Source organism: Adelges cooleyi, unplaced genomic scaffold (assembly GCF_023614345.1).
Source record: "Adelges cooleyi isolate 19-005CV unplaced genomic scaffold, UGA_ACOO_1.1 ACOO_flye_CR_arks_rails_tigmint_CR_PRNA_168, whole genome shotgun sequence".
In the NCBI taxonomy this organism is placed as follows: domain Eukaryota; kingdom Metazoa; phylum Arthropoda; class Insecta; order Hemiptera; family Adelgidae; genus Adelges; species Adelges cooleyi.
Window position 1 is genome coordinate 445,076 of NW_026095825.1, and position 19,674 is coordinate 464,749.

A 19,674-nucleotide genomic window follows, 5' to 3' on the forward strand; every position below is an offset into this window, starting at 1 on the left:
TAATGAATTATAATTTAACCAATATAATTAACCGTAAAAAATGTTCCATAATACTTTTAAGTGGTAAGTTAGTGAGCTCAATTTAATAAGTTAAATTTTCTATAATAATTGTCTAACTTAAGATTTAAGTAGAGCAACACATCGTGCCCATACTTCTTTTAATATATTTAACAAAATATATCCACGCCAATACTTTAAATCTTATTTACTGTTCTTTCAAACACATGAAATAAATATTTTACAGAAATTAGATACGAACGCATTTTATCATTTCACTTAAAATACATAATAAAATATATGCAAAACTTTTCTTTTTTTTTTCGCTATTTCACCGAACAAAATGAAATAAATATAAATATAAAAACGTCTATAAACCTGGGGTACTATCTAAGTAGAGCACTTTTTATTAGGTTCACAAAGATTAAACAGCAAAAAAGATAATTTATTAAACACTATACAAACCTGTCAGTCAAAGACAATAAAATTACTATAAACCAAATTTTGTAAAATATGTTAAACATAAAAATAATGTTAGATTAATACTACTAAAAATTTAGTAAAATGTTTCGGAAAATTGGTTTTACATAATGAATTTGGACAAAAGATTTCTAAACCCAATTTTATACACTAAGAATAACCAAATGAAAAATTAAATCCTTGTATTTAAAACAAATTAGTATATATTTATGACGTAGACAACATGTGTATTATAAATATGGTTTTGGTAAAGAATTCCACTCAATAAAAATGCCGAAAAATAGTATAATTGGCAAACGACTAGACCTAATTAAACCTTTTTGTGTTCAACGTATACCGAAAAGTAATAAAGGTAATATATTTCTTTATTATACAAATAAAAGTTAATACACACAAACACTTGTGCCACAAGTTGTGAGTTTAATTATTTTCATAATTAATATCATCCCGAAAGTATATATAGAAACTTAATCACATCGTTTTTAATATAGTTCTAATTCACTAATTAGTCCGTTGACGCTAAAGTATAAAGCCATCAGAATGTTGAACTTGTACATGTTTCTTTCAGTTTGTCTAAGTACAACATACACCGTGTAAGTCATGAGTATTCTTTATACTACAAATAAGTATATAAATATTAAAACCAAAATACATCTTCCTTTTGTTCGGTTAACACATTTTAAATATATATTAATTTTTTTCTTCTTCAGAAAAGCAGATTATGGTGCATTTAACAATGGTATTATTTTTTTTTACATAAGTAATAAAATTAAGTCTGAGTTCATTATCAAATACGATATTTTATCCTATTTTAAAAATATTTATCAAAAATATAAACATATTAATTATTTTGTTTTTTTAATGTTTTTTTAGGCTATCCACAATCATACTGGAGTCCTCCATCCCCATTACCTGTCAACACTGGATGGAATAATAATTATTATTGGGGTAATAAATATAATATAACCATTAAGAGTTGTAGTTTCAATGTGTTAGCGTCACTATTGTTCACCATTACTGCTCTTAACTTGTCTTTTTAAAAAACAAAATTATATTATAATAATAATTATGCATGGTTTTTGACGCAATAAGATGAAAATAATTTGTACGGGTGAATAAATTGCATGGTACTTATTTATATTTTTGCTTCAATTTGAAGCTTTGAGTCGAGAACTATAGTGAACTATATTAGAAATGAGAACTATTAAAAATCAAGATAATAGTTATCTTTATTACAATTGATTACAACTTTGTCTACATATAAGCCGTTTTCTAGGTAACTTTCAGCCGTTCACGACGCCACCAAAACAATATTATCCACCACAAAATAATGGATTTAATTACAACTCTAATTACAACGGATTTTATTATCCGTTGTTTGATAATTATAACAACGGATACTGTGCTTCCTGTGGCCGTGAGTTAAATTTGAATATACCTATTACTGCTCTAGTCTTGGTTTATTTAATTATTATTAACATTTTGATTTTTACTTTAAATGTAGCATTTTTAGAACTTTCGTCTCCTATCTCCTTATTGTACCGTTTTCCATTTATACTCTTGAGTATTACTAAGATTATGTTGCCTTGAACCATTCTTACCTAAATTACAACACACGCGTGTACCAGTAACGAAAACTTAGATAATGTAACACATATTGTAAAAAAAAAAAAACCCTATGAAATCGTTAAAAACCCATTGTGCGTACTGTTGAGAAGTAAAACAAATTCGTACAACATAACTTTTACTATGTGAGATAATTTTATCACTTGAATATGTTTACATTTTTTTTAATTAGCATGTCAGGGTGCATCTGTTAGAAGTTCAGAATTGCTATGCCGGTGGCACCGAGTCGAATTTTGTTATCTTTAATACTAATTTTCATTCTTAATGCTAAACATAATAATTTGGGATAGTTAACCAGAGTTTTAGACTCTGAACTATCTGTCTGTGGGTTTTCCATTTATTCCGTTTCTATACACAGCCATCCTAGTTTCCAAATTTATTTATTTATTATCTCGTATTTTTTTTATATCATTTTATTGTTTCCGTCTCCAAATCTCTTTTGGGTAACTATTTGTTCTATCCAGGAGTATGACAATGTTATCTAGATCACTTTGCTTTGAACACCATTTTATTATTTTGACTTGAATGTACAATTAAAAACTCTTTTGACAAACTGCTTGATCAAAAAGAAAAGTTGCAGAGTTATAAACTAAAAATAGACATACTGTTGGAAAGTGTAATAAATCGTACAATAAAATCTTAACTGTCGGATTACTGATCAAAAATGTAGTTTATTAAAATGTTGTAAGATATTATTTGTTTATCCAGTTGATTTGTTGACAGGCATTAATGTAGCTCAATATGATGATGGCAGAAAGGTGGGCATCGGCAAAAAAAATCCATCGGACATTGGAAGTATGGATTCTCTATTGTTTTGATTAATTGTATTTTTGATCGGATGATTCGTCGACAGGTTCAGGTATAGCTATTAATGATGATGGATTCGTGATACATGGCAAACAATTTCAAGGGTCTCATGCAAACTATAACGAAGTGGATGGATACATGGTCGATGGAAAAAAAGTAGATGTATTTGAAAATGCAAATTCATCTAACAAGGATAATTCGTTTAATTCAGCTAACAATGTACAAAATTCTAATTAAAAAAAAAGGTGGTCAACAAAGGAATAGACAACAACTACCGCAATTCAGAAATCAATTGGAAATTTTAATAACAATGGAATAACGAGTCACTATTTTGAAGCATTTTAAGTTGTGTATTTTACCTAAATATATGTATAATATAAATATAACAAATCATTGTAATGCCAGGATTGAAATTTCGCTTTGAAAAAAAAATGTAGGTACTTAGACACCAATATAATTGAACAAATTAAAAGCTTAAGAATTAATAATATTTTTCTAAATAATTTAATTCAGCAAAATATTAATAAAAAATATAAAATTGAAAACATTTTCAATATTCTATATTTCTTTAAACTGTATAATCAAACTATGAAATATACTAATATATAAACTATATAAATTGAGAGACACCGAATTGAGCCTCAACCTAAAAATTTGTAAAAATTTGGTTGTAATAAAGATTTTCACTAACAGTACATACCATAGAAATTCTAAAATTATTAGTCACAAACAATGGTGTAATTAAACCGTTTGTTGTTATAAATCAGTAATAAACGTTATTTCAATATTTGTACAAAGCAATAACGCATAAAAACACTTGTGACATAAGCTGCAAATGTAATTATGGGTGTAATTAAAAAGTATAATTGTTTTGAAAATTGTGCATTTTCAATTATTATTTTTTATATATAAATAGATCATAGCTTTCATCAGTACAGCAACCGTAATACTTTTAATCCGTTAACACTTATACACTGTAAACCACTGGTACTGTAAATTAAAGCTAACACAATGTTGAGCTTTTATATTTTTTGTTTAGTCTGTTTGGCAACACACACGGCGTGAGTATATCAAAATATCTGTATTAAAACGTTAATATACACTAGTTTAACGTATACAGTCGTCATCGTATAGATTAAAAATATTTTTCATTAATTAACTGTTATGAAACTTTAATTTTTTTTTTTTTTTAAATCGAAAAATCGTCCTTTTCCAGAAACGCAGCTCCCCAAAGTGTACTGAAAAACGGTAATAAATTATTAGTTGAAAATATTGACACCATCTTATGATTATTAGTTTAAACACCGTGCGAGTCTTTATCGAAGTCGTATTTTTTTTAATTAAACATAAATATTATTTGTTAACATTTTAGATGTTAAACCAGTCGTTCCGAGAGACCTCCAAAAGCCCAAAACGACGGGAAGAGGTATAAGCGATGAAAGCGATGAAAGTGATGAAAGTGACTCGAATGAAGATAGCGACGAAAACGAAAGATGCATTGACGAGATTCTTCACAACCGCAACGGCATAAATGGACATTTTCAAAATGCACCACAGACAAATAAATACGACTGGCGTAAAACGCCAGACAGCCAACACGGAAACACGTATGGATATGGATACAACAGCAATACAAGTATGTGGAGCCTATTGGGTACAATTTTTTTTTTTTGTCCATTCGAATAATTTCCATATTGATGTTGTAGGATATCCACAACCATACGGTTCGCCATTTCCGTCCAACTACGACAATAGGCCAGGATACCAACGCTTCAACTCTCCACGCGACGGATATAATCGCTTTAATCATATGTACAACGGCTATGGCAATAACGGTGAGTAGAATTTTGTAATTATTTTTCTCTATTACCGTCAACCGTAAACATTTGGGATCGTTTACCCAGATTTTACACTCACAAACCGTTTCTTTTGAAAACTATTCGTCTACCGCACTTCCGTCCCCGTTGTCTTTCCTATTACCGATTTTATTTCTTCATAATCTTGTCGGGTTCTTGAAGTGAACACTACTTATGCGATACCGGAACGTTAAACGACATTAGACTTTAAACAGTCGAGTCTGGACGGTTTAGCGTGACCGGTTAAGTTTTAAACAATTTTTTTAAATGCATTTACAAATGAATTGTCGGTCCCCATTCTCTACTATATCCACAAGATCAACGTTTCATTAATTCACTCTTCAATGTTCTTCAGCTACTTAAAAGTATAAAAAGTATTCACTTCAGCCGTATGTGACGATAGACACTAATATATATTTTCCATGTTAATACTACCCTAACTTTTACATATTCATTCGTAGTGCATCCACAATCATACTGGAGACCGCCGTATCCGATGCCGTCAAATGGGTGGAATAATTGGAGTAAATATTTTTAAATATCATCCAAAACATTTTATATTTAATATACAAAATAACACGATGAAGATTTGCCCACAAAATATCTTTCTGATTTATACTATATACCAATTTATAATATTATGTCTTTTCGACGTGTGACAAAATATGTAATTTAAATGTGGTGGTCTAAAGTGTAGGGTTTGATTGAACGACGAAAAAAAGCCATTATTTTAACTTAAGTTTAACAGAACCACCTCAAATGTGTTTTTAGAGATTGTGAAAAATTAATTATATGTAGTGGATTTCACACTAGTGTGTTTACTCTGTGAACAAACATTGTGACAGCTCTTGAAAATTAATTTGTATGTATACAAATTGACATTTTACTTTTGAGTCCTAGTTGGACCGATAACCCTGTGTACATTTAAAATATATGTTTGGTGTTATTTTTGATGTTAAGGTCTTTATACGTTTTTTTTTCTAGACAAGAAACCGTTAAAAAAGAATAAACATAAAACAAACAAAACCGAAAACAAGATAGTTTTAAATAACGACGACCTAGTGATCAACGGCAAGAAGGTTCCAATAAAATCAACAGCAAAACAGGGTATTACCGTAAACTTAAGGGATGATAGTGTCACCGTCAACAAAAAAAAGATTCCAGGAGTTAAATCCAAAAATTCGGGTGTTAGCGTACAATTTAAAGACGATACACTCTCGATCAACGGCAAAAAAGTTCCTGGAGTTAACGCAAACCAAGGACAAGTAATCAAATATGATAAAGGTGTGCTGAAGGTCGACGAGGAAAAAATAGAAGAATTCACCGGAATAAAAGGAAAAGGACGTATTGTTTGGGGAGAAAATTCGAGTTCAGATTCTGTTGAAGATTCTGATAATGATGACGAGTCTGATGAGGATGACATTGAGAAAAAATATCCTTGGTTAATTCGATACGAGTCAAAAATAAGTAAGTCAAAACAAATATGTATAATATTAAGGTATAAAAAAACAAATCATAAGGCACTTAACAATACCGTCTATCAAGTACCTAATTTAAATTATATTTTTTTAAATATTTTCATTAAAAATAATATTTTGTGCATTACTCGGTTGATAAAAGTGTAATAATTAAGGTCTTTATATGTTTTTTTTTTTTGTCTAGACAAACTATCCCAAAAGAATAAACGTAAGACAAACAAAAAAAAGATAGATCAGTCGAGTGCAAGTATAGTTTTTAATGACGACGGCCTAGTGATCAACGGCAAGAAGGTTCCAAAAATACCAACAGCAAAACAGGGTATTACCGTAAACTTTAGTGATGATAGTGTGACCGTCAACAAAAAAAAGATTCCAGGAGTCGTGTCCAAAAATCCGGGCGTTAACGTACAATTTAAAGACGATACACTCTCGATCAACGGCAAAAAAGTTCCTGGAGTTAAAGCAAACCAAGGACAAGTAATCAAATATGATAAAGGTGTGCTGAAGGTCGACGAGGAAAAAATAGAAGAATTCAACGGAATTAAAGGAAAAGGACGTATTGTTTGGGGAGAAAATTCGAGTACAGATTCCGATGAAAAAGAAGATAGCGACGAAGAAGAAAATAATGATTGGGTGAAAAAATATAACGCACACTTAAAAAGTAAATAAAAACAAATATGTATTATTTTAAGGTATAAAAAAAAAACAAATCATAGGGTACTTAACAATATTAAATATCAAGTAGTATAAAATGTTTTATTTTTTTTTTAAATAATCTTCTGTGCGTTGTTCGGCTGATAATAATTATATAAAAAACGATATTATTACATTATTTTATAATTTACATATATTATTAATATACTAGGTACGTGAAATAAAAATACCAGAACAAATCTGTTTAAGAAAATAATAATGACTAATTGTGGCACAATGGTTAGTTGATTATCGTTTCAATATTTTTTTTTCTAGAAAAATTAAGAAAAAATACCAAGAAATACCAAAAATGATTCGAATAAACATCTGCAATGGAAAAAGTCATAAAAAAAATACATATAATATATAAACATATTCTCATTCAAGAATTCAATAACGGAGGACAGATTTAATAACAAAAATTCAACGAGTCGCCGTTACGAATTAAATATATTATATCTTTAATTCATTAGGCTTATGTACACAACAAAATTTAATGTAATGCACTTAAAAAAATAATATATTATATCGTATAAAATTTTAATTAAAATGTAATGATATGAAATTTTTAACAGTATAAACTGTCGTGTAATTATTTCATCTTTCCTTTATAAATGTTTTCGTTGTTAACATTAACCGTCTGGCATCATCATTTATAATCTTAAATATATTATTTTAATATTTAAATTTGCGTTCAGCAAGTTATGCATAAATTATTTACATACATAAAAAGCATTCGATTGAACATTCATCGAACGCGTTTCATTTATCGAACTTTATCATAAAATTAATAACTTGAAAAATATTTAACTTTAAACTTGTCGTAACACAGTATTAAGTCATAAACTCTACTTTAATCGTCCATAGAAAAAATCATCTTAAATCAATAAAGAAATGAAAATTTCTATCATTATTGACTACAATTAATGGATGTCGTTATATTCATACGGACATAATATCATTTATACAAGAAATATGTATTGTTTTAATTAATCAATGTTCAAAGTGTTTGTAAATAACTTAGTTGTAGTAAATAATAAACACACAAAATAGAAATAAGCATAATTCTAATTTTGCTCTAATAATAGCAACATTTTGAAGGTATTTAAAAACGCCTTTCATTTTATTGAAACCAAAATTCGGCAAAACTTTTTTTTTAATCAATTAGAAGTAACAAGAAGGAATCTTTATATAACTCTGTTGTTATTCTTACATTTTTTTTTTTAAGCTTCGGAAATTTGAATTAGCCTTTATTTTAAACAAGGTTTTTAAACAAAAGTTCATACAAAAAATCAACCGACTCATAATTAGTAAACTGATAGAAATGAATCTGACAGACTTTTGGAAGTAAATTCTACGGATATAAAACTGCCGTTATGTTGCTGATAAATACACTACTAAACTAGGACATTTCTTCAAAATTTGACAATTTTTTTATAACCACTCAATCATTAATAATTATAAAAATATATTGATGTATGTTATAATTACATTTTTTTGGAATGGGTGTATGAAATTTGATTCCATACCCATCTTTAAGTAACCTAGTATAGATCCCCATGGCAGAAGTAACGTTTATATAATTCGGTTGCTCTTCTTAATTTGTTTTAAAGCTTCAGCCACTCGCGTTACCTTACACTTTAGCTAAAAAAAAATTATATAGAGTTTCTAAGTATTGCAAAAAAACCTGGGGTTCTATATGAGTAGAGCACTTTTTTTTAGCTTCACAAAGATTAAATCGCAAAAAGATAGTTTATTAAACGCTATACAAACCTGTCAGTCGAATACAATAAAATTACTATAAACCAAATTTTGTTAAAAAGAAACCAAATATAATTATGTTAAATATAAAAATAAATTTTAGATTAATACTACTAGAAATTTAGTAAAAAGTTTCGAAAAATTGGTTTTACATAATGAATTTGGACAAAAGATTTCCAAACCCAATTTTATACACTAAGAATAACCAAATGAAAAATGAAATCCTTGTATTTAAAATAAATTAGCATATATATATATTATATATATGACGTAGACAACATGTGTATATTATAAATATGGTTTTGGTAAAGAATTTCACTCAATAGAAATGCCGAAAAATAGTATAATTGGCAAACGACTAGACGTAATTAAACCTTTTTGTGTTAAACGTTTACCGAAAAGTAATAAAGGTAATATATTTCTTTATTATACAAATAAAAGTTAATACACACAAACACTTGTGCCACAAGTTGTGAGTTTAATTATTTTCATAATTAATATCATCCCGAAAGTATATATAGAAACTTAATCACATCGTTTTTAATATAGTTCTAATTCACTAATTAGTCCGTTGACGCTAAAGTACAAAGCCATCAGAATGTTGAACTTGTACATGTTTCTTTCAGTTTGTCTAAGTACAACATACACCGTGTAAGTCATGAGTATTCTTTATATTATAAATAAGTATATAAATATTAAAACCAAAATACATCTTCCTTTTGTTCGGTTAACACATTTTAAAAATATTAATATTTTTTTTCCTCAGAAAAGCAGATTATGGTGCATTTTACAATGGTATTATTTTTTTTACATAAGTAATAAAATTAAGTCTAAGTTCATCATCAAATAGGATATTATGTCATCTAAAAATATGACAATTATTAAAAAATATTTATCAAAAAAATAAACATATTAACTATTTTGTTTTTTAGTAATTTTTATGTTTTTTTAGGCTATCCACAATCATACTGGAGTCCTCCATCCCCATTACCTGTCAACACTGGATGGAATAATAATAATTATTGGGGTAATAAATATAATGTCACCATTACTGCTCTTAACTTGTTTTTTTAAAAAACAAAATTATATTATAATAATAATTATGCATGGTTTTTGACGCAATAAGATTAAAATAATTTGTATGGGTGAATAAATTGCATGGTACTTATTTATATTTTTGCTTCAATTTGAAGCTTTGATTCGAGAACTATGGTGAACTATATTAAAAATGAAAAAAAACTATTTAGAACCAAGACAATAGTTATCTTTATAACAATTTATAACAATTTTGTCTACATATAAGCCGTTTTCTAGGTAACTTTCAGCCGCTCTGGACGCCACCAAAACAATATTATCCACCACAAAATAATGGATTTAATTACAATTCTAATTACAACGGATTTAATAATTATAACAATGGAAACTTTGTTTCCTATGGCCGTAAGTTGAATTTGAGTATAATTATTGCTGCTCGCCTCTTAGTTTATTTATTCATTATTTCTTTCTAATACTTTTGTCTTTTATAATTTTATTGTATCGTTTTTCGTTATACTCTGGAGTTTTACTATGATAATATTGTTCTGAATTTGAATATACCCATTACTGCTCTACTCTTAGTTTATTTAATTATTATTAACAAACATTTTGATTTCACTTTAAATTTAGCATTTTTAGAACTTTGGCCTCCTATCTCCCTAGTATGTACCAGTAACGAAAACTTTGATAATGTAACACATATAAAAAAAAAACCCTGTGCAATTGTTAAATCAACTGTTATGCATATTGTTGAAAAGTAAAACAAATTCGTACAACATAACCTTTACTATTTAAGATAATTGTATCACTTAAATATGTTTACATTTTTTTTCATTAGCATATCAGGGTGCATCTGTAGAAGTTCAAAATGGTGAACTCTTTATCAACGGCAAAAAAATTCCGGAATATGTAGAAAACCAAGGAGCTGTCGTTAAATATGGTGGAGGTATTCTTACAGTCAACGGAGAAAGAAAAGAAGAATTCGACGGAATAGCAGGCACAGGAACTATTAATATAGGATCAAATTCGATGACAAGCTCCGTTAACAACTACGGTAACAATTCCGGCTACGACTATGACCCCGACCCTGGCAACGACTATGGCGAAGATAGTTGGACAGATCAAAGTTATACAACACCAGGTAATTTAATACAAAGTTGAATAATTTCAAATTTTAAAAAGGCTTAATACAAGACAACTAACAAATCTAGTAATACGTTGTATTTGCTATAAAAAAAAAATATTAATTAATTAATTTAATAATAATGAATAATAAGTAATTTTGAATATTATTTTGTACATTGTACAGAAAGAGTTGGATACGCATTTAAATGCATTTCATTATTATTAACTTCCTACGTGAAATTGGATTGAATATAAAAATGTTTAAATTATACAATTACATATTATGTACATTACATATAATGTACATAATATGTAATGATGATGATTTACTACATTTTTACATTTTCTTTGACAAAAAAAGAGAAATTGTTCGTTGATCGATTAAAATTGATTTTGAATAACGAATAATTTCACATTAAACATTGCTTGCAACTGAGCTTTAATATATAATGATATGTTAAAGGTCAGTTTTAATTTTACCAACCTAACTTAACTAGTATTGAGAATAAATATATTGAGTTTTACACATTCTAAGGTGGTGTATTTAATTGCTTATTGTCCTGTCGGATATTCGTCATTTTCTCGCCGGCCATTGCGTATAGTAAGAAATAAATCATATAAAATTGAGAATATTTATCAGATTAATATTTTTCAGAAGACTATACGGGAAATCAGGATCAATACGGAAACACGTATAATGATCAACAATGCCCAGGATGTACATTAGGAAGACTGTGGAGAGGTGTAATAAGTAACGGAGATATTAGTATGGGAACTGATGGAATAAAAATAGGCGGTCCAAATGGTATAGAAATGGGTATTGGTGGAATTAAAATCGGTGGTCCACATGGTGTGAAAATGGGCAATCCAATGCGGTGGTTATATTAGAAAAATGGAGCTCAACTAAACAACAAACAAGAATACAAATAATCATAATAATCATTCAAGGCTTTAATTATAGCTGATGAAAACTTCAATAACAACACATTGGCGAGCCGCAGATCCAAAGCGTAAGAATGTATTGTAATATATTTACCGCCTTTAAGCCATATTACCTACATAGAAAAAAAAAATCATTTTTAATTTCAATGTTATATTGTATTGATTTCGATGACAATATCAGTTTAATATTTAATAGTTTTTAAATAATGTAAAATTATTTCATCTACCCCTTTCCTTTGATTTGTTGTTCACATTAAATGTTTAGTATTGTTATTTACATCGCATTAAGTACTTAAACATATTATACAATTGATTATTATTTTATAGTTATCGTTAGGATTTCTTATTTAATTGTAATTATTAGGCACTCTAAAGGGAAATGATCACATTTTAACTAAAAAAATTTAAACTAAAGTAGATTAAAAAATTAATCTAAAAAAATAACGTTTTTATGCGCCTTAAAAAGTATAAAATAACCCTCCGGAGGTCTTGATAACCAAATAGGACAGGTGAACTAGAAAAACGTGGAGCGCATCTTTCTACTTAGATATTAAAACCTAAGCTCTCATGGTAATGCATTAAGTTGTCTCTCATAATGCTGTCTCTCTAACCGAACGGATCAGAAAGTGATAGTATGACTTTTTATCGGAAATGAAATTTAATGGATTTCCGTGCCACTTGCGTTAAATTTCATTGCAAATTGAAAAGAATTAATTGCTATTCTCTCAAAAGTTTGTTTTTTATGTAGGTTGTTTCAATTTTTTTGTTAACTACCTACTTGCCTAGTAATGTGGTGCTCAATTTTACATGACATGTCATTAAGTATTGTTTTATTTAGAAGAGAAAAGATGATTGTGCATGAATTATGAGTTAAGGTAGTTTTATTGATGAGAAGAGAATGTTATTATATTTGCAGACGTGTGAAGTAGTAAAGATGCGCCCCACGTTTTTCTATTTCACCTGTCCTATTTGGTTATCAAGACCTCCGGAGGGTTATTTTATTCTTTTTAAGGCACATAAAAACGTTATTTTTTTAGATTAATTGTTTAATCTACTTTAGTTATTTTGTTCTTTTTCATATTATATAATAAAATCCATCTTTGGAATCGGACTGGACTGATTTACTACGTCTTTGGACATACATTAGAAAAGGCTGCATGGCCAGAAGGATTATCATAAAAATCAATTAGTAATCAATTTAAAAGCTTATAATTTTAGATTTATTACTGTATAAATTAGCATACAATTGAAATTAAGTTGTAATTACTATATAAATTATCATAAAAGTTGAATAAAAGTGTAAGAAAATGCAAAAAAGTGTAATGATGGGAACACGGGTTTGATCTTGGTACCGTTCATATCTGAGCACCGTTCACGCCCAAACGCACTACGCATAATTTTTGCTGGCGGATGAGAAATAAATCTTTTTAAATTGCAAGATTCTACTCGGAACAACGGACAAGAAATCGACCCCATTTTAACCCCTTTAGGGATGGAATTTTTAACCTCTTGTGGATTAATAATGCATTGTCATCGAATTGTGAGCTACCCTGAAAGTTTCAGCCGGATAGCTATTCGGGAAGTGCTCGAAATTTGAGTTGCAAGATTCCACCCGGAACGACAAACAAGATTGTGAGTTCATAAAAACGTTATAATAAAAACCAACTTACTTGATTTATAAATTTTACTTTCAAGATATTCTTTAAGAAACCCCTATTTAGCACAGGATAAACCAAGTACAGTATTAACCGGTGATATAACCGCTATTTTATTACTGGTTTTTTGTTGGTTTTTTATTGTATGTTTTTTTCACTATTTTACTATTTATGGAAGCTTAATACCCCCATCCAATATGACTCGAGTACTTTTTATTGTCTTGAAACGGTTGAAATCATAAAATTATCTTTATAATAAAAACTAAAATATAAACTAAACACGGACAAAAAAAATACCATGAATAAATTTGGTCTGTAAAAAAACAACCATGTAAACAAAAAAAATTCTGAAAATCAGGTATAAAGTTCCAAAAAAAATTGGTGCCACATAACCAATAATATTTGAACAAAATATGTTCAAATTAATGTTTTATAAACTAATAATAACCAAATGAAAAAATGACCCTTTTAAAGAAAAAAATCCTATTAGCTCTAAAAAAGTACTATATGTCTGTATGTGTACATAACGTAGACTACAGGTGTAATGAAAATACAGCTATGGTAATGACTATCTCTCAATAGAAATGTCATAAAATAGTATAATTGACAAACGATTAGCCATAATTGAACCAGCTGTGTTTAAAATTTACCAAAAAGTAATAAAGGTAAAATATTTTTATATTGTACAAATAAACACTTGTACCACGAATTGCGAAATTAATTATTTAAATAATAATTGTCATACAGAATAATGAGTTTATATAAATAAAGAAACTTAACCACAGCGTTTTTCAATGCAGTTCTAAATTACTGACTATTCCGTTGACGCTAAAGTATAAATCCAACAGAATGTTGAGTCTTTATATATTTTTTTCAGTTTGTCTAAGTACAACATACACCGTGTACGTCTATCATGTATTATCTATACTCCAAGCAAGTATAGAAAGATTAAAATCAAAATACATCTCACTTTCATTCGGTTAATTCGCATTAAAAATATTAATTTTTTTTTAGAAAAGCAGATTATGGTGCATTTAACAATGGTATGAACTATTTGGTATATATTTTTTTAAAACTTATTGTAAGTAATATAATTTAGTCTAAGTTCGTTATCAAATAGAATATCCTATCACCTAAGAATATAACTATTAATTATAAAAATATTATTTTAAAACTTTTATAAAAAAATAAGCATATTAATTATTTTGTTTTTTTAAAAATGGGAGGAATAATAATTATTGTGGTAATTAACATAATCACCATTAAAAAATTTTAATTTGTGTTACTAAAACCATTAATACGAGAATACTATAATCATTACTTCTCTAAACTTTTTTTTAAAAACAAAATTATATTATAAAAATAATGATTTATAGTTTTTGACGCAATTAGAATAATATTATTAGTATGGGTGCTTTAATTTTGAATAAATTGAACGGTATTTGAATTAGAGATGAGGAAAACAATTTAGAATTAAGATAATAGTTATCTTTATTAAATGTTATAATAGTAATAATATTGTCTACATACAAGCCGTTTTTTTAGGTAACTATCAACCGTCCTGGGCGCCACCAAAACCATATTATCCACCACAAAATAATGGATTTAATTACAACTCATTACCGGTATTAATAATTATAACAATGGAAACTTTGTTTCCTATGGCCGTAAGTTGAATTTGAGTATAATTATTGCTGCCCGCCTCTTAGTTTATTTGTTCATTATTTCTTTCTAATACTTTTGTCTTTTATATTTGTACTGTATCGTTTTTCGTTAAACTCTAGAGTTTTACTAGGACAATGTTGTTCTGAACAATTTTACCTGAATTATAATACATATGTGTATCAGTGATATTGCAACACATATAAAAAAAAAACTATGCAATTGTCAAAAAAAAAAAAATATTATTCGCGTACTGTTAGAAAATAAAATTGTTCTTACAACATAACCTTTATACTACATAAGATAACTTTATAATTAAATATTTAAAAATTTTTTTTTTAACTAGCATATGAGGGTGCAACTGTATACGTTCAAAATGGTGAACTCTTTATCAACGGCAAAAAAATTCCGGGATATGTAGAAAACCAAGCAACTGTCATTAAATATGGTAAAGGTATTCTCACAGTCAACGGTGAAAGAAAAAAAGAATTTGACGGTATAGCAGGCACAGGAACTATAGAATTAGGAACTAACTCCGACTATGTCGACGACAACGATGATGACGATGACGAAGACGAAGACGAAGAAGAAGATGAAGATGAAAATCATAGTTATACAATACCAGGTGGTAAATGAATACAAAGTTGTATAATTTCAAATTTTAAAAAGGCATATAGCGCAGGTCAGCTAACAAATTTAATAATACATTCTATTTGTTATTTGCCCAATGTTGCGCGTATATTAAACAGTATAACATAATAAATTGAATGTGAATAATTTTCAGGAAGTTATATGGGAATGCGGGGCCCGAACGTTAACACAAATCAATACGGAAACACGTATAATAATCAACAATGCCCAGGATGTACATTAGGAAGATTGGTGGCAGATAGATTAAAAAATGAAATTACTAAAATAGTAATGGGACATGATGGAATAAAAAACGACGTTCCCAGTGGTAAAGAAATGAGTAATAAAGGAATAAAGATCGGTAGTTATTATTAAAACATGTGTAGTATCATAATTACTTCTTCATTCATTTTTGTTTAAAACAAAATTGTATTATAATTATAATTTTACATAGTCGAGTTTAGTATTAATAGGATGTGCGTTGTACATTTGAATAAATTGCACAGTATTTATATTTTGCTTCGATGTGAAGCTTTTACTCGAGAATCGTGGTGAGCTATATTAGAGATAGAGGAAAACAATAAGATTCAAGACAATAGTTATCTTTATTAAAATGTACAACAATATTGTCAATATAAAAGCCATTTTCTAGGTAACTTTCAACCGCTTTGGACGCCACCAAAACCAAATTACCCAACACAAAAAAATGGAATGAATTACAACTCTAATAACATTGGATTTAATAATTATAACAACGGAGGTCGTGAGTTGAATTTCAATACACTTATTACTGCTTTCCCCTTGGTTTATTTATTCATTATTTCCTACATTTTCTTTTCACTTTAGTGTAGCATTTTTAGGGCTTTGATTTCCTATATTTTTATCGTATCAGTTTTCTACATAGCGTAGAGTAGTACTATAATTATGTTGCCTTGAGCCCTTATTACCTGAATTACAATACACGTGTATTGTGTATACCAAGAACGGAAACGTTGATACTGCTACACAAATAAAAAAAAATTCCATGCTGTTGTTAAAAAAAAAACTATTTTGCGTACTGTTGGAAAGTAAAATAAATTCGTACAACATAACTTTTACTACATAAAATAACTTAATGACTTGAGACAATTCGAAAACATAGTAATGATATACCTAGCTGATATGTCAAAAAGTTTAATTATAATTTTTAATGATTGTCAACCCTAATATAGGACCAATTTCTGACTCCGATGATGGCGAAGACGAGAATCAAACTTATACAACACCAGGTAAATTAATACAAAATTGTATAATTTACAATTTTAAAAGACATAATGCAGGTCAACTAACAAATCTACCAATTCATTGTGTTTTGTCGTTGTCGCGAAAAAACATCCTATGTGCCATATTTTACGATTTTCAGGTGTTGGTATCCCTGGAAACAGAAAAAAATAAACTATCATATGATAAAATCTCCAATGTGCTATCTCCATTGTAGAATAAATGAAAAATAAAAAATAAAACCTATGTATTACCTACTATAAATCGTTTTACAGGGTTTGTGTCTCAATGTGAACAATTAGGTTTTAGCACATGGGAATTTTTTCACGGCAACGACGATTTATTATTTAAAATATATATTTTTTTTAAATTTATTAAATAATAAGTAGTTTTAAATATTATTTTGTACATTGTACAAACAAATTTGGATACACAATTAAATGCATTTCGTAGGTAATTACTTTCTATGTGGAATTGGATTGATTGGTTTTTCTCCCAACGTTGCGTATATTAAACAGTATAACATATTAAATTGAATGTGAATAATTTTCAGGAAGTTATATGGGAATGCAGGGCCCAAACGTTAACACGAATCAATACGGAAACGCGTATAATAATCAACAATGCCCAGGATGTACATTAGGAAGAATGGTGGCAGATAGACTAAAAAATGAAATTACTAAAATAGTAATGGGACATGATGGAATAAAAAACGACGTTCCCAATGGTAAAGAAATGAGTAATAAAGGAATGAAGATCGGTGGTCCACATGGTTTGAAAACGGGCAATCAAATGTTTTCAGTAAAAGTATGATGATGTATGGCGGATTTGGAGCAATAGAAGATATTCAGTGTCTAAAATATAATATTATGTAAAAAACAACAAATCAACCAAATTATTATAATTCTGTATTAGTTTTGATGATAATATAATTTCAATGTTTAATAGTATTAAAATGTCATACAATTATTTCTTCTAACCTTTTTATTTTTTAGTTGTTCACATTACATGTTCATTATCCTCATTCATATAACCGTTTTGAACCATACTTAATTGAATGTCAATTAAGTAAAATATATCAATCAAATATAACCTTATCGAAAATTATATATTATAAAATTCAACTGGTTTTACTTAAAATATTTTTCTATAAAAATATTCAGTGCTGTCAAATTAGCTATATGTTATATATTTATTTTAAGATTCTACATTTTACATAGTAATATGTTATAATGATAACACAAGTACGAAGAGTACATAGCAGGATTTTTTATTACATACTGTGTAAACTATTAACTAAAAATAACATAATTAAAAATTAAGACAATAATATACATATTATAATAAAATTGTAGTTTCGCTAATAATTACCTGACTAATTTTATACCTAATTAAATTTTTTGTGAAAAAAAAAAAATAAAGACAATATCTTTATTTTCGCTAAACATCAGTGCACAATAACTCTGTGCCACTAGTTTAGAATTTATTTATTAACTTAGTAATTTTTCTAAACACTTTGCATTATATATTGATTCAGATTCAATAATATATTAGGTACAAATAGATTGTGTTCGTACAGGTCGGACATTCCAAACATCAAGTATAATAACAATAATAATATAGGTAAGTCTGATTTTACCTTTGGGTCGAATTATTATAATACCTTTCTTTAATTAATTGTCTTATCTTTTCTTGTATATACAAACTAAGTATTTTTTATTTACTGCTAGAATGCCAAATCAAATGGTTAACTTTTAGATATTCGTTCTTACTACTTACTACAAGCTTCTTAGTTGTAGCTGATTAGATAATATCATTGGAGTAATTTCAGTATGAAACAGTATGCCAAATATTGGGTTTTTAAAAGGCTATGTGAATCCTGGCGATATGTCTAAGGCTTATGCAGGAATAAAAAATCTTTAAGGATAAAATACCAAAGAGACCTAATTGCCATTCTGAAAGTTTTCTGACCCGCAATTCCTTATATTATCCATAAGAAAGTCTCATTTGGAACATGTACATGTACATTTATATTGTGCTGTTATGTATTAATATTGCTTATGGTTTCAATGTCGTTAAACAAAAACGCAACATTTGAAAATATCAGGGATGCTAAAGGTGGGCAGGTAATCAACCAAGGCAATCGGTATTATTCGTAAAATCGTTATTTGAATTGTTGGCAATGATAATAGTTTTTAGAAATAGAAAAGTGATAATATACTCAAAAAAATCTTGGATGGTCTGTTCACTTAACGGTTAGGTATTTACTGTTTTGGTATATTTTCTTTTTTAATTATTTAATAACAATTTAACCATATTATATCATTTTAAATACATATTTATTAATAATACAACGTGAAGTTGGGTTAGGTATTATTACAATAAAAATGTGGTTTCGATTAAGATTTTCCCGAAATTAGGAATACCCATTAAATGCTAGACGTAATTGAACTTTTTGTGTAAATAGTAGTAAAGACAAATTTATTATTTATACCAAACATCAACGCACCATAACACTTGTGCCACAAGTTGTGAATTTAATTACTAAATTTAAACGGTGTCATTACTGTGCATTTCCATAATACATTACACAATGAAATATAATATATTACTGTACTTTTGCATTTATGTGTTATAAAAAAAATTATAATAATAATATATACAAAC

General features: G+C 28.0%; 2 protein-coding genes and 1 long non-coding RNA gene across 9 annotated transcripts; all 3 read left to right on the forward strand.

Moving 5' to 3' along the window:
* The first annotated feature begins 959 nt into the window (after window positions 1-959).
* Window positions 960-17,980, forward strand: LOC126833002 (insoluble matrix shell protein 4-like). 6 transcript variants are annotated; one of them, XM_050564096.1, is made up of 9 exons: window positions 960-1,070; window positions 1,188-1,216; window positions 9,651-9,725; window positions 10,013-10,138; window positions 15,464-15,745; window positions 15,902-16,075; window positions 16,400-16,510; window positions 16,959-17,015; window positions 17,561-17,980. In XM_050564096.1, the coding sequence occupies exons 1-9, from the start codon at window positions 1,018-1,020 to the stop codon at window positions 17,818-17,820; spliced, it is 1,167 nt and encodes a 388-aa protein (XP_050420053.1). In that variant the 5' UTR covers window positions 960-1,017; the 3' UTR covers window positions 17,821-17,980. The 6 variants fall into 6 exon arrangements, with proteins under 6 accessions (XP_050420053.1, XP_050420050.1, XP_050420049.1 ...); XM_050564093.1 differs by lacking the exon at window positions 1,188-1,216 and adding an exon at window positions 9,465-9,493 and having other exon boundaries at window positions 967-1,070; XM_050564092.1 differs by lacking the exons at window positions 960-1,070; window positions 1,188-1,216 and adding exons at window positions 9,236-9,349; window positions 9,465-9,493.
* LOC126833000 (uncharacterized) lies at window positions 3,829-7,518 on the forward strand. Of its 2 annotated transcripts, XM_050564089.1 has the most exons (8): window positions 3,829-3,971; window positions 4,127-4,158; window positions 4,283-4,546; window positions 4,617-4,745; window positions 5,228-5,290; window positions 5,751-6,233; window positions 6,429-6,905; window positions 7,214-7,518. In XM_050564089.1, exons 1-8 carry the CDS (start codon window positions 3,922-3,924, stop codon window positions 7,249-7,251), a joined length of 1,536 nt encoding a protein of 511 aa, XP_050420046.1. In that variant the 5' UTR covers window positions 3,829-3,921; the 3' UTR covers window positions 7,252-7,518. The 2 variants fall into 2 exon arrangements, with proteins under 2 accessions (XP_050420046.1, XP_050420047.1); XM_050564090.1 differs by lacking the exon at window positions 5,228-5,290.
* LOC126833013 (uncharacterized) lies at window positions 14,221-15,073 on the forward strand. The gene is made up of 3 exons (XR_007684826.1): window positions 14,221-14,357; window positions 14,470-14,498; window positions 15,001-15,073. It is a non-coding gene; the product is annotated as an uncharacterized LOC126833013 (long non-coding RNA).
* Window positions 17,981-19,674: the final 1,694 nt, after the last annotated feature.

What these genes read in the sequence shown, in the direction of transcription:
- LOC126833000 (XM_050564089.1), top strand. Translation starts at nt 3,922, where the DNA reads ATGTTGAGCTTTTATATTTTTTGTTTAGTCTGTTTGGCAACACACACG. An exon ending in CAACGGCTATGGCAATAACG is followed by an intron (nt 4,746 to 5,227) that starts GTGAGTAGAATT and finishes ATTCATTCGTAG; the next exon opens with TGCATCCACAATCATACTGG. An exon ending in TCGATACGAGTCAAAAATAA is followed by an intron (nt 6,234 to 6,428) that starts GTAAGTCAAAAC and finishes TTTTTTGTCTAG; the next exon opens with ACAAACTATCCCAAAAGAAT.
- LOC126833002 (XM_050564096.1), top strand. Translation starts at nt 1,018, where the DNA reads ATGTTGAACTTGTACATGTTTCTTTCAGTTTGTCTAAGTACAACATAC. An exon ending in TTATGGTGCATTTAACAATG is followed by an intron (nt 1,217 to 9,650) that starts GTATTATTTTTT and finishes ATGTTTTTTTAG; the next exon opens with GCTATCCACAATCATACTGG. An exon ending in TAATTATAACAACGGAGGTC is followed by an intron (nt 16,511 to 16,958) that starts GTGAGTTGAATT and finishes ACCCTAATATAG; the next exon opens with GACCAATTTCTGACTCCGAT.